This window comes from Berghia stephanieae, chromosome 11 (genome assembly GCF_034508935.2).
Source record: "Berghia stephanieae isolate SIO BIC M18660-M18661 chromosome 11, UCSD_Bste_1.3, whole genome shotgun sequence".
Taxonomy (NCBI): Eukaryota; Metazoa; Mollusca; class Gastropoda; order Nudibranchia; family Aeolidiidae; genus Berghia; species Berghia stephanieae.
In genome coordinates this window covers 30,896,468-30,910,961 of record NC_088370.1, presented here as the reverse complement: position 1 = coordinate 30,910,961, position 14,494 = coordinate 30,896,468, and the positions used below count along the sequence as shown (strand labels likewise).

At 33.3% G+C, this 14,494-nt stretch overlaps 1 protein-coding gene across 7 annotated transcripts in view; it reads right to left on the bottom strand.

Annotated features, from left to right (window-relative positions):
- LOC144956876 (exocyst complex component 3-like) overlaps positions 1–14,494 on the bottom strand; it is a 50,007-nt gene that overhangs the window by 14,547 nt on the left and 20,966 nt on the right. For 6 of the 7 annotated variants that reach the window (XM_078887668.1, XM_078887665.1, XM_078887666.1 and 3 more), the window contains 11 exons: positions 14,368–14,481; positions 11,993–12,098; positions 7,136–7,219; positions 5,694–5,767; positions 5,286–5,381; positions 4,934–5,000; positions 4,146–4,238; positions 3,644–3,737; positions 2,646–2,716; positions 1,235–1,401; positions 20–97 (listed from right to left, as the gene is read on the bottom strand). In XM_078887668.1, coding sequence (XP_078743794.1) covers positions 20–97; positions 1,235–1,401; positions 2,646–2,716; positions 3,644–3,737; positions 4,146–4,238; positions 4,934–5,000; positions 5,286–5,381; positions 5,694–5,767; positions 7,136–7,219; positions 11,993–12,098; positions 14,368–14,481 — 1,044 coding nt within the window. The remainder of the gene's footprint in view (positions 1–19; positions 98–1,234; positions 1,402–2,645; positions 2,717–3,643; positions 3,738–4,145; positions 4,239–4,933; positions 5,001–5,285; positions 5,382–5,693; positions 5,768–7,135; positions 7,220–11,992; positions 12,099–14,367; positions 14,482–14,494) is intronic. The other variant, XM_078887671.1, reaches the window with a different exon arrangement.

Sequence of the window (14,494 nt, the reverse complement as noted above, 5' to 3'; positions counted from 1 at the left end):
TTCATGAGCAAACACTTACCAATTCCGGGTCATAAGGTCATTCAAACAGTTGCTGTCTCTCAAATCAATGAATAATTCTTCTAGCATGATATCACAACTGAAATACAAACAAAATGACTCAATAGAAATGAAGACAAAAAAGAAAGAAAATTTGACTTGAAATCATTGTGATACTAAGTTGTTTGTTTGTTTTTAAGGGTTTCACGCACAGCGCTTGCGACACATTTAAGTCATATCAGCACCAGTAAAAGGAAGAAAATGGAACAGTCAAAATATTCTAGATTTACAATCAAAACACCCAAGAAAAAGTAAGACAAAGGGGAATTGGTTCAAATAGAAAAAACACGTAGATTACAAGAGCATACCGTCAATGTACTTAGTTTGAGGTCACCTTAAAGTCTCATCCAGACACCAACAAGGATCCCACTAAGTGGAATAAACTCGAATGTTTACAATTCATGTGTTAAAAAAAAAAAAAAAAAAAATAAGTACATAACAAAGAGAAGATTGACAAGGAAAAATATATCATCTCCCAAAATCAACTATACATTTGACTGTTTCCCTCTCAGCCAGGGTATCCGGCCAGGGCCAGGACAAAACCAAGTAATCTCATTCCAAGACAAAGACAGAAAGCAAGTTGGAAAACAGATATAGGGGTATTGAAGACAGCAAGTACCTCCCTGCCCACTTTGGGAGGTCAGGAACCCCACCTAGTGATACTAAGTTGTTAGAAGTTGTGGACTGTAAAGAGTAATAAACAAAAATGAATAGAACAGCTTCGAAAAAAAAAAGAACAAAATCCCAAACACGGAACATATCAGGCTCAAAACCCTTTTTTCAGCCAAAAAAAAATAAAATAAATGAAAACATACATAAACCTTGAGCGTCTATATATAGCACAATATCCACTAAACATGCTCAAGGCGCTATACAAGTGGTCCCCGACCAACAGCAACATGTATAATGTAGAACGAGACATGAAGCCTGTTAGGCGATATTACTGTTTTTTTCAATAGAGACAATGTTACACATGAATAATGTGAGAGAATGTGAGTAAAGAAAGAGGACTCAACTATGTGCTGAGCGAGGCTCGAATACATTACTAAAAAAAAAACAAAAAAAAACAGATTGATGGCAGATAAAAATTCTGATCAATGTTTTCTGACCAAAATGAAAAAAAAAAGTTTATTGTCAGATTATGGTAGTTAGTGTAGCCTGAGATGTAGAAAATTACCATTTTGTAGCAATGACTCCAAACCTATCTGTCAGTTGCTGGAATGGATCTCTCCGTATCTGTTCCGTGTCGTCATCTGCTTCCTCCTCATATTCCGTTTTGATGTATCTCTTCCTCAACTCTTTCATGTATTCACCAAATGACAAACAGTTGTTGGCATTGGCTATCTGAGAGAGAGAGAGAGAGAGAGAGAGAGAGAGAGAGAGAGAGAGAGAGAGAGAGAGAGAGAGGGAGAGAGAGAGGGAGAGAGAGAGAGGGAAAGAGAGAGAGGGAGAGGGAGAGAGAGAGGAAGAGAGAAGGAGAGAGAGAGAGAGAGAGAGAGAGAGAGAGAGAGAGAGAGAGAGAGAGAGAGAGAGAGAGAGAGAGAGAGAGAGAGTGGGTAAGATAAATAAACTGCAAAGAGTGACTAAATTTTTAACTCATTGTTATTTCCATCTTTAAAATGTCATGTACAGTGTTATGACTGTTAACCCTTTTGCTCTCAAACCCACTCCCCTACTCCTGCGCCTACCAACCTCACGAAGATTAAGTAGTCATACTACAAACTCAATGAGTTAAAATTGAAATGAAATCAAAAGTTTGTAAAAAATCTTTCCAGATAATGAATAAAATATTTGTCGAAATCTTACCAGATAATGAATAAAATATTTGTCGAAATCTTTCCAGATAATGAATAAAATATTTGTGGATATCTTTCCAGATAATGAATAAAATATTTGTGGATATCTTTCCAGATAATGAATAAAATATTTGTGGATATCTTTCCAGATAATGAATAAAATATTTGTGGATATCTTTCCAGAAAATGAATAAAATATTTGTGGATATCTTTCCAGAAAATGAATAAAATATTTGTGGATATCTTTCCAGAAAATGAATAAAATATTTGTGGATATCTTTCCAGATAATGAATAAAATATTTGTGGATATCTTTCCAGATAATGAATAAAATATTTGTGGATATCTTTCCAGATAATGAATAAAAATATTTGTGGATATCTTTCCAGAAAATGAATAAAATATTTGTGGATATCTTTCCAGAAAATGAATAAAATATTTGTGGATATCTTTCCAGAAAATGAATAAAATATTTGTGGATATCTTTCCAGAAAATGAATAAAATATTTGGGGATATCTTTCCAGATAATGAATAAAATATTTGTGGATATCTTTCCAGATAATGAATAAAATATTTGTGGATATCTTTCCAGATAATGAATAAAATATTTGTGGATATCTTTCCAGAAAATGAATAAAATATTGTGGATATCTTTCCAGAAAATGAATAAAATATTTGTGGATATCTTTCCAGATAATGAATAAAATATTTGTCGATATCTTTCCAGATAATGAATAAAATATTTGTCGAAATCTTTCCAGATAATGAATAAAATATTTGTCGAAATCTTACCAGATAATGAATAAAATATTTGGGCTCTTTCCTGTCAGCCAAATGCTTCTCTTCATAAACCCTGAGCTCAGCTGTGGACACCAAGAGAATCAAAGACTTTAAATTAAAACCTACTTGATGACGAATCGATGTATTCTTGAGGTTGTGGTCTAAAATTAAATGAAAATTTTCTTAATTCATCCCAGAGGGGAGATTTAAAACTGGTACACCCTGCACTTCTGACTATGCATGTAAAGTGTTGACAGTCTTTGACAGACTCAACCCAAAATATGACAATTGAAATTTTTTTGTATCGCTAGGAAGCTATGTTGTCTTGTGGTATGACACTTACTTTCGAAACAAAAGTGCCTGAAGCACTTCCGGGTCACAGTACAATGCCTTAACCCTCTCCTTACTAACCATAGGAAAATCATCACATTCGTTACAATACAACCAACAATTTTTTCTTATTCAAATTTCTTTTGTGCATCATAAATTTAAAAAAAAACAAGCCAGTGTGTTGTAGAGCACGTCTTGCTAAAGAAAGTATGTATCAGAAGAATTTTACTGCTATTGTGTTTGAGTGATAAAACATATTTTTGTGTTAGTTGGGTGTGATGTTTTGGGGAAAATCCTGAAAATGGCTGGTAAGGAGAGGGTTAACCACTTGGTCACTTCTCTCCATCTTGCTGCTATGCGGTCTAGTGGTATGACACTCGCTTTTGGATCGGAAGGTCCTGGGTTCGAGCCTCGCTCGGCGCATAGTTGAGTCCTTTACTCACATTCTCTCACCATACTCAGGTGTAACAGCGTTGTCTCTGTCCGAAAAATTGTAATATCGCCTAACAGGCGTCATGTCCCGTCCTAAATGTTAAGTGTTGCTGTTAGCCAGGGACCCCTTGTAAAGCGCTTTGAGCAATATTACTTGAGGATACTGAAGGAAGGCCAAGATGCTTTGTTGAAATTGTTTTACGACATGAAAAGGTTAAAACAAATTTTTTAAAGAGGAATCCACTTGCTTTGATATTCTTGAGCAAATCGTTTGAGCTCATCTGCAAACAATTCTAGGGCTCTCATCACCAATTCCTGCCCTATCATGTTGGCAACTTGAAGCTGGAAGAAAAAAATTAACAAATGATGACATATTATCATCGTGACAACTTTTATTTTTAGAATTATCGTCCTTACACCATCGTCTTAATAATCATCATTATTACCATCATAATAATCATCATCATTACTGTTTTTACAGCTGTTGCTATTGCTGATGTGTCCATAAACTACTTCTAAATGAATCATTCAAATCCAAGTTCCCCCCCCCCCCCTTCCCTTAGGAGTTGAACAAATGAATATCAAATAATTAACCCCAGATGAAGAAGAACAAGAAGAAAAAGAACAAGAAGGAGGAGGAGGAGGAGGAAAATGGAGAGGTGAAAAATAAGAGGAAAAAAAAAAGGAGCAAATGCACCTAGATATTGAATGACAATGACCTACACTGCCAAATATTTTTTAAAAACCTACATTCTGTTCCATCATCTGAAAGATAATGACGGGGAGTTGTGTATTGTAGAAACCATCACCATCCTGATCAGGTACTTCATCATTCATCCACTCCTACAGACATGAGTGAAGAAAAATAAATTAGCTATTGTCATGAACGGAGATCTTGATAGCTCAGTTGGTAGAGCACTCGCTACACACGCAAAGGGACTGAAATCGATCCCAGTGAAGTCGAGATTTTTTTTTCTTCTGACATCCTCCCGTCCACCCAGCAGTGAATGGGTAGCTGAATCAGTTAGAAGAAAGTACTTTGCGATAGACTATCATCCAATTCAACGGGTAGCAAGCAATTACTATTGTTGAAAGTAGTTCTTCAGAGCCATGGAGCCAGAGTTTATCCCAGTTTCTATGGCGAGAAACGGACAATCGATCACACTCTTTCACAAAGTACTTTCCACCAAATCTAACAGATTCAGCTACCCATTCATTGTTGGGTGGACGGGATCAGAAAAAAAATCGACTGCACCCGGGATTGATCTTGGTCCCTCTGCACGTGATGGAAGTGCTCTACCAACTGAGCTATCAGGACACCCCAATGGCTCTGAAGGACTATGTGTGTTTTTTGGGGGGTTTTTATGAATGCATTTTTTTCACAGACCAATTCCTGAGTCATCATTGTGACATCTGATGCCTTTAAATTTTAAATTGAGCACATTTAGTGGATATTGCGCTATATAAAAGCTCAATTAATTTATTTTTTTTTAACATGTTAATAATTGGTTGTTACAATGAAATATGTATCAATGTACCTTCATATCTGACTTTAGAGTGTTTCGACTCCATTCCGTGATGTTTTGTTTCATGTTCTTCAAGTATCTGTTTTATAAAACAAAAACAAAACAAAAAGAAAAAAAAAAAATAGGTAAAGATAAGTATCATATCCATTACCATATGATGTTGATGATGATGATATTGATAATGATGATGATGATATTGATGATGGTGATGATGATGATGATGATGATGATGATGATGATGATGATGATGAGGGTAATATTCAGTGATTATGCTATAATGATTCTGATGATTATATGATGATCGTGGTGAGAAGAATGATGATATTACAATGGTTTTCTGTAGCTAAACTACTACTAAACTCACTTGTTGCGTAGATGAGTAATGGTCATATTGTCTAAGAGAGGTCCTAATTCCTTTACATCAATATTCAGGTCTGGGTGTCGCATCAATTCTGGGGAACTGTTTTTTTTTTTTAATAGAAGGGAGACAATTTAAAGCAGAATTTCTTTTTACCTCTCTTTCTCTCTCTGTATGTATGTGTGTGTGTGTCTCCCTCTCTGGTTCTCTCTCTCTCTCTCTAACCCCCCCCCCCCTTCTCTCTCTTTGTATGTGTATGTCCCTCTCTGTTCTCTCTTGCCCCCCCCCCTCTCTCTCCCTCTCCTCTCTCTCTCTCTCTCTCTCTCTCTCCTCCTCTCTCTCTCCTCTCTCTCCTCCTCTCTCTTCTCTCCCCTCTCTCTCTCTTTTTCTCTCTCCCTTTCTTCCACAACTTACTCATAAGCTCCAACCCACTGCAGGAGGGATACAATCTCATTCCCTTCCAGTTCTTGTTGAATCATCTCTTCCAACTGTGAAAGCAAAGTTAAATATAATTAACACACTCTGCTGTTCCATATTTCTATGGGATTGAAATATTCGACAACATATTCTTCCTCTTAATAAACTGCTTTTTTTTTTTCTTAAAAATTTTTTTGTGTGCATATTTTCAAATTAAATAACATCTTCTTCCTCTTTTAATAAACTGCTTTAAAATTTATTTTTTTTTCATATTTTCAAATTAAATATCAAACAAACAAACTTCAGCTTTTATATAGCGCAATATCCTCCAAACATGCTCAAAGCGCTATACAATACAACAGGGTTGCCAATTCAGGAGGCAAAAATTTTACGGAACTTTTACACAATCACATTGGTCAACCCTTTTCTGAGCACTAAACTCCCGTAAAAATTCTTATTGTATTTACTTTTTTTTTCTTCTGTTAAGCAGATGTGTGGCTATGTGGTCTTGTGGTATGACACTAGCTTTCGGATCAGAAGATCCTGGGTTCGAGCCTCGCTCTGCACATAGTTGAGTCCTTGGAAAAGGCTCTTTACTCACATTCTCTCACTGTACTTACATGTAAAATGAGTACCTGGCTGTTAACAGAGTTGCCTCTGTCCAAAAAAAATATAATATCGCCTAACAGGCGTTATATCGTGTCCTACGTGTTAAGTGTTGCTGTTGGCCAGGGACCCTTTGTAAAATGTTTTGAGCACGTTTAGTGGATATTGCGCTATATAAAAGCTCTAGTAAGTAAAATAAACTGAGGGTTTATAGCGTACAAATTTTTCCACATCTGTTGCTTCTATCATTTCAAAGCGAAAAATTAGAAAGCAGGCACTGGTGTAAGATAAAGATCTGAAAAAGTGTGTATGAAACAGTGCCAGACAAAGCAAGAAAGAAAAATATACAACAAAAAAAACCATGGGTTTTTTCTTGAATTTTTCTTTATTGTCCGGCACTGTTTCATATGAAGAAGTATGGAAAAGAACACAGCAGAAACCAGTGGGAGAGGAAATAGGAAGAAGATGATGGAGGTGGATTGGACACACCCTTAGAAAGAATGATTCCACTATAACAAAGAAAGTATTGGATTGGAACCCTCAAGGCATAAGATCAAGGGGAAGGCCAAGGAGAAGAATTAAAGAAGCTGATATACAGAGAAGTGATAAGACATGGAATGAGATTAAAAAAAAGTTAGTTCAGGATAGAGGATGGAAACAGTTTGTCTGTAGCTTATACCTGACCCACGGTGAAAAAGACAATGATGATGATGAAGATGATGACTGTTTCATACACACTTGTTCAGATCTTCATATCACTTCCTGAGGTAATCTATTCCACAAACGAATGACTGTAGAAAATCGAACGGGTGATTATTGAAAATAAAACTTACATGAGCAGCCAGGGCCTTGTGGTACATCTTTGTGTAACGTTTGACCACATCATATTCTGGTGGGAACACTGGGGGCAGCAGGGTCTGAAAAGATCAATTCTAACGATATCATATAATTCTAGTGATATCATACAATTCTAACGATATCATACAATTCTAATGATATCATACAATTCTAGTGACATCATATAATTCTAGTGATATCATACAATTCTAACGATATCATACAATTCTAGTGATATCATACAATTCTAATGATATCATACAATTCTAGTGATATCATACAATTCTAGTGATATCATACAATTCTAGTGATATCATACAATTCTAATGATATCATACAATTCTAGTGATATCATACAATTCTAGTGATATCATACAATTCTAGTGATATCATACAATTCTATGAATACATCAGTGATACATACAATTCTAATGAATCATATAATTCTATGATGTCATACAATTCTAGTGATATCATACAATTCTAATGATATCATACAATTCTAGTGATATCATACAATTCTAATGATATCATACAATTCTAGTGATATCATACAATTCTAACGATATCATACAATTCTAGTGATATCATACAATTCTAATGATATCATACAATTCTAGTGATATCATACAATTCTAATGATATCATACAATTCTAGTGATATCATACAATTCTAGTGATATCATACAATTCTAGTGATATCATACAATTCTAGTGATATCATACAATTCTAATGATATCATACAATTCTAATGATATCATACAATTCTAGTGATATCATACAAGTTTAGTAATATCATACAATTCTAGTGATATCATACAATTCTAATGAGATCATATAATTCTAATGATGTCATACAATTCTAGTGATATCATACAATTCTAATGATATCATACAATTCTAGTGATATCATCCAATTCTAATGATATCATCCAATTCTAGTGATATCATACAATTCTAATGATATCATCCAATTCTAAAGAGATCATATAATTCTAACAATATCATATAATTCTAATGATATCATATAATTCTAGTGATATCATACAATTCTAGCGAAATCATACAATTCTAGTGATATCATACAATTCTAGTGATATCATACAATTCTAGTGATATCATACAATTCTAGTTAAATCATACATTTCTAGTGATATCATACAGTTCTAATGATATCATACAATTCTAGTGATATACAATTCTAGTGATATCATACAATTCTAGTGATATCATACAATTCTAGTGATATCATACAATTCTAGTGATATCATACAATTCTAATGATATCATACAATTCTAATGATATCATACAATTCTAGTGATATCATACAATTCTAGTGATATCATACAATTCTAATGATATCATACAATTCTAGTGATATCATAAAATTCTAATGATATCATCCAATTCTAGTGATATCATACAATTCTAATGATATCATACAATTCTAATGAGATCATATAATTCTAACAATATCATATAATTCTAATGATATCATACAATTCTAGTGATATCATACAATTCTAGTGATATCATACAATTCTAGTGATATCATACAATTCTAATGATATACAATTCTAGTGATATCATACAATTCTAATGATATCATACAATTCTAGTGATATCATACAATTCTAATGATATCATACAATTCTAATGATATCATACAATTCTAATGATATCATGCAATTCTAATGAGATCATATAATTCTAACACTATCATACAATTCTAGTGATATCTTACAATTCTAGTGATATCATACAATTCTAGTGATATCTTACAATTCTAGTGATATACAATTCTAATGATATCATATAATTCTAATGATATCATACAATTCTAGTGATATCATACAATTCTAGTGATATCATACAATTCTTATGATGTCATACAATTCTAGTGATATCATACAATTCTTATGATGTCATGCAATTCTAATGATATCATACAATTCTAGTGATATCATACAATTCTAATGATATCATACAATTCTAATGAAATCATATAATTCTAACAATATCATATAATTTTAATGATATCATACAATTCTAGTGATATCATACAATTTTAGTGATATCATACAATTCTAATGAAATCATATAATTCTAACAATATCATATAATTTTAATGATATCATACAATTCTAGTGATATCATACAATTCTAGTGATATCATCCAATTCTAATGATATCATACAATTCTAGTGATATCATACAATTCTAATGATATCATACAATTCTAATGAGATTATATAATTCTAACAATATCATACAATTCTAATGAAATCATACAATTCTAGTGATATCATACAATTCTAATGATATCATACAATTCTAATGAGATTATATAATTCTAACAATATCATACAATTCTAATGAAATCATACACTTCTCACGATTTCACAAAATACGAGAGTAGAAACTAAAGGACAACTGACATGTGCTTTTTCCCGTCTAGGAAATTTTTACCTACAGGCTTCTACATAATACTGTTGGTTTTTATCAATTGGACTGCAAGATTGCATAGAGAATGAAGGGAAAAGTGACTCGGATTGTTTGCAAAAATATATTTAATGTTGTAGACAAGTATTATTATTATTATTATTATTATTATTATTATTATTATTATTATTATTATTATTATTATTATTATTATTAGCATATCACAACATATCGTAAGAAGGATTGCTTAGATCAAAGGCCTTCAAATACTCTTTGAAAAAAAAAGAAGAAAGGTTCAGGTAAAACATTCCAAGATCTGATCATAACTATGATCAGCATTTATAGATAGAATGAAGATAACGTCACTCTGGGCTTTGTTATTGATTTTTGCCATCCATGTTTCTGAGTAATTCACACTAAACTGTATTAATTAGACTATGTATGTTCAAGGTTACACAGAGTTTTGTGTTTTGGATCGTTATATTTCCAGATGGCAATGGTGTGAGCTTCTTAGCCAAGTGCTATCTATATCATAAGCTATCAAAAATATATCAATGTAAAACTTAATAATAATAATAATAATAATAATAATAATAATAATAATAATAATAATAATAATAATAATAATAATAATAATAATAATAATAATAATAATAATAATAATAATCAATATTTATTGTCCTAAAAAAAATGGCAATTTGTCATTTGGTTACACATTTATAACAATACAATATTGACATAGACACACTCACACAGATGCACACTAGTAACATCATAGTCATCGGGGGGGGGGGGCGGGGAAATGAAAAAATTCATCAAATTCGAATTTTTAGTTACATAGCTCCCTGTCTATTGCACTTTTGAAATGATTTATAGTTTTGGGACTTATAGACTTCAAACTGTTCCATGCATTTACTGTCCTCACAATAACATTTATAATATTATAATGTTACCATTAATATCAATATGGCCAAAAAGGAAGAGCCAAATAGCCTAGAAAGAGGAGCTACGACTAGAAGGGACAACTCGCCGTTCGCGTGGCACATACCACACTTGCCTAGTGATTTGTTAGCGCGTGTTAGCAACATGCTCCTTGGCTGTCCGCCGGTTTCGCCTCGCTAGACTAGAGGGGGAGGAGGGGAGGGGGAGGTCTAATAAACTGGGCACGTGTGTGTGTACCCTTTGTTTTGTTTTTATTTTTATTGGGCCATGTGTTGTAGACACCGATCAGTGACTCTTTGTTGAAATTTAGTCTTTTTCATTTTAGTATTGAGTGGAGATCTGTTCCCACATGTTATAGACAACCATCAGTGACACTTGAGATTTCTTGATCTATACGTAGTAGGCTAGTACTAATAAGATCTGAGATATTTTAGATATTGAGTTGAACATGGAAGACGCTGAGTTGTACATTTTGTTTATTTTGCGTGCCCCCCCCCCCCCCCCCCCCCTTCTCTCTCTCTCTCTCTCTCTCTCTCTCTTTCTGCCTCTGTCTATCTATCTCTCTCTCTCTCTTTCTCTCTCTCTCCTCTCGCTATATTATATCTACCTACCTAACTACCTATCTACCTACCAATATATCTATCTATCTATCCCCAACCCACCCAACCCCAAAGTAAATTTTAAAATCACAGATTATCATAATAATGATAGATCTTTGTTGTCCATAAATATGGCAATTTGTCATTTAGTTACACCTGTTATGACGTTATATAATAACGATAACATTGAACAGATATTTCACTCCTACTTATTTTCTCTCTCTCTCTCTCTCTCTCTCTCTCTCTCTCTCTCTCTCTCTCTCTCTCTCTCTCTCTCTCTCTCTCTCTCTCTCTCTCTCTCTCTCTCTCACACACACACAATTAAGGAATGTGAGTACATTTAGTTAATTTTGTGTGCCCCCCCGCCCTGTTTCTCTCTCTCTCTCTCTCTCTCTCTCTCTCTCTCTCTCCACAACACTCCACACACGCAGACCACACACCCACAACACACCTCACCCTCTCTCTCCTCTCTCTTAGATTATCTCATCTACTCACTACATTACTCATCCCATACTACATACACCTCCATAAACAGAAACTCCGCAACAACCTATCCAGGCAAACAACTAGCGAGCATACGCCTACGAATCACCGGCGACTGCACCCAAGCCAAAAGAAGATGTTTCAAATCGAGCAGTTATCTATCTTTTTTTTTTTTTTTTTTTTTTTTTTTTTTTTTTTTTTTTTTTTTTTTTTTTTTTTTTTTTTTTTTTTTTTTTTTTTTTTTTTTTTTTTTTTTTTTTTTTTTTTTTTTTTTTTTTTTTTTTTTTTTTTTTTTTTTTTTTTTTTTTTTTTTTTTTTTTTTTTTTTCTAGGCATATAGGAATAACAAATATATAATTAGATTTTCATAGGACATGACCTCTGACCTTGACAACCTTGAGATCATCGATCATGATCTGCCTTGTGACCTCCAAATGCCTCACCAGCCACATTTTGTTCTGGTCACGAGTGTCTAATTGACATCCTTCAATCCTGATCAATAAAAAAAATTTTTAAAATAAATAAATAAATTTGAAAAAAAAAATAATCTCAGAACAGAATCATAATTATAACTCACCTTATAACCCACCTTACAGTATTCTTGAGTTTGTATTCTATGAATAAGGACTATTTCTAAAAGTTGACAGAAATATTTTACATTATAATTCACTATTTTATGCTACATTATTTTTGTCATCTTATGTTTTTATTTAAAATATTGAGCTTTTATATAGCGCAATATCCACAAAACATGCTCAAAGCTCTTTACAAGGGGTCCCTAGCCAACAGCAACATTTAACATGTAGGATGGGACATGATGCTTGTTAGCCGATAATACAATTTTTTTAGGGGGGAAAGAGACAACGCTGTTAATGACCAAGTACTCATTTTACACCAGAGTACGGTGAGAGAATGTGAGTAAAGAGCCTTCTCCAAGGACTCAACTATGCACTGAGACCACATAGCTGCATATTTCATTCTTAACATCTTTTTGTTTGCTTGTTTGTTTCTTTGATTTTTAAAGTAAAATAAATAATAATAAAATTAGTTTCAAATCTAGATTGCACTTTAAAATGTGACTATGATACTTGTACATTTTAATTCTAGTAATTCAATAATGTCAATTTTAGCTATATGGCAACGTCAACATATTTGCAGATCTGATAAGCTAACGGAATTATGGGCTCGTTTTAACATTGTTGTGATGGAAATATTTTGCATTGGTTTAAGAGTATTTCCATTACAACAATGAGACCACAACAATTTGGATTATCAGAACTGCAAATAAGTGCATAGTGCATGTTACCTTCGTGACAAAAGTTATCCCAGTGTAATATCTACCAAGGATTGCAAGCGAAATACCAATCAATTTTGAAAAAAAAAGTTAAAAGATGTATCAACCCAAAATGCATGATTGTTATCCTTAATATTTTTATAATTCAGTAATGATATCTATTTTTTTTTTTTACATTTTTTTTTTATCCCCAACAAGACACTAAATTCTACAACACTAAATAATTGGCCAAATTTTACCCATGGCCGTAACATACATCTGTTTTTTCATAATGCTATTGAAAGCATTTTGAGGCACTGACCATTCATCTACACTGACCATTTATCTACTCATCTCTCAAAATTTGGCACTTTTAGCATTAGATTGACAGTAATGGTCTGTCATTTCATTTTAAACACCAAACAGAGGATAGTGTACCACACAAAGTCAATGAAGTTTGTTGCATGCTGTTGCTGCTGTAATGGTACGAAGTATAAACAGACATTGTCATGAACTAAATTAAATAATTCTTACCATCCTCCCCCCCCCCCCCCCCCCCCCCCCAGCACAAAAAAAAAGAAAAATAAATAAATAAAAAATAAAAAAACATATCAAAGTACATTCATCTTTTACAGCCTTGAGGCCCTTAAACCAGAGTTTATCCCCATTAAAGTTGTATTAAATGTGCAGTTACAACTGTTCACTACCTTTACGATTAGTCACTTGTTTATCCCAAAATACTTTCCATCCCACCCAACTATCCAATCACTAACGAATAACTACCAACTAGAGGTGCCTAAATGAGCCAATAAGATGAAGAGAAAGATAAAGGGAGTAAATGTGACTCATATATAATGCGGCATATATATATATATATAAGAGAACAACACAAAACAAACGACACTTTGGTCTTTTTCAAGTAAACACGAAATATATATATATATATTAGATTGTCATAATAACACCCCAGTCCCCATACTTTATTCTTGATTTACATAAATTTGATCTCATTCTCTCTATCTCTCTCTCTCTGTCTCTCTCTCTCTCTCTCTCTCTCTCTCTCTCTCTCTTCCTTTGCATGCACACACACACACACACACACACACACACACACGTATACAAAGACACACATTTTTACCTATAATGTTTCAACTATTATGACAATCTAATATATATATATATATAATATCTAATATATATATATATATTTCGTGTTTACTTGAAATAGGCCAAAGGCTGAAACGTTGTTTTGTTTTGTGTTGTTCACTTGCATGAGTCACATTTACTCCCTTTATCTTTCTCTCTATCCAATCACTACTTGGTGGTCCGAGGAGTCGAACAAAAATAAAAATCTCAACTGACTCCTGCCCCTTTCCTTGTGGGATGAGAACTGAACCAAGCCGCCTTCCAATTAAAACAACAAAAAACAAAAGACCAATAATAAGCAAAAAGCACAGACACTTAAAGCATGGGTAAATGAATAAATACCTCGCGGCAATAGACGACTGCAATATCTCAAAGCATTTTTTTCTCCACTGTTTAGGCCTACCCGGGGGCATAAAGTCTGTCTGGTCATATTTCCTAGACCATGCAATGTCATTTCTGATCAAAAGAG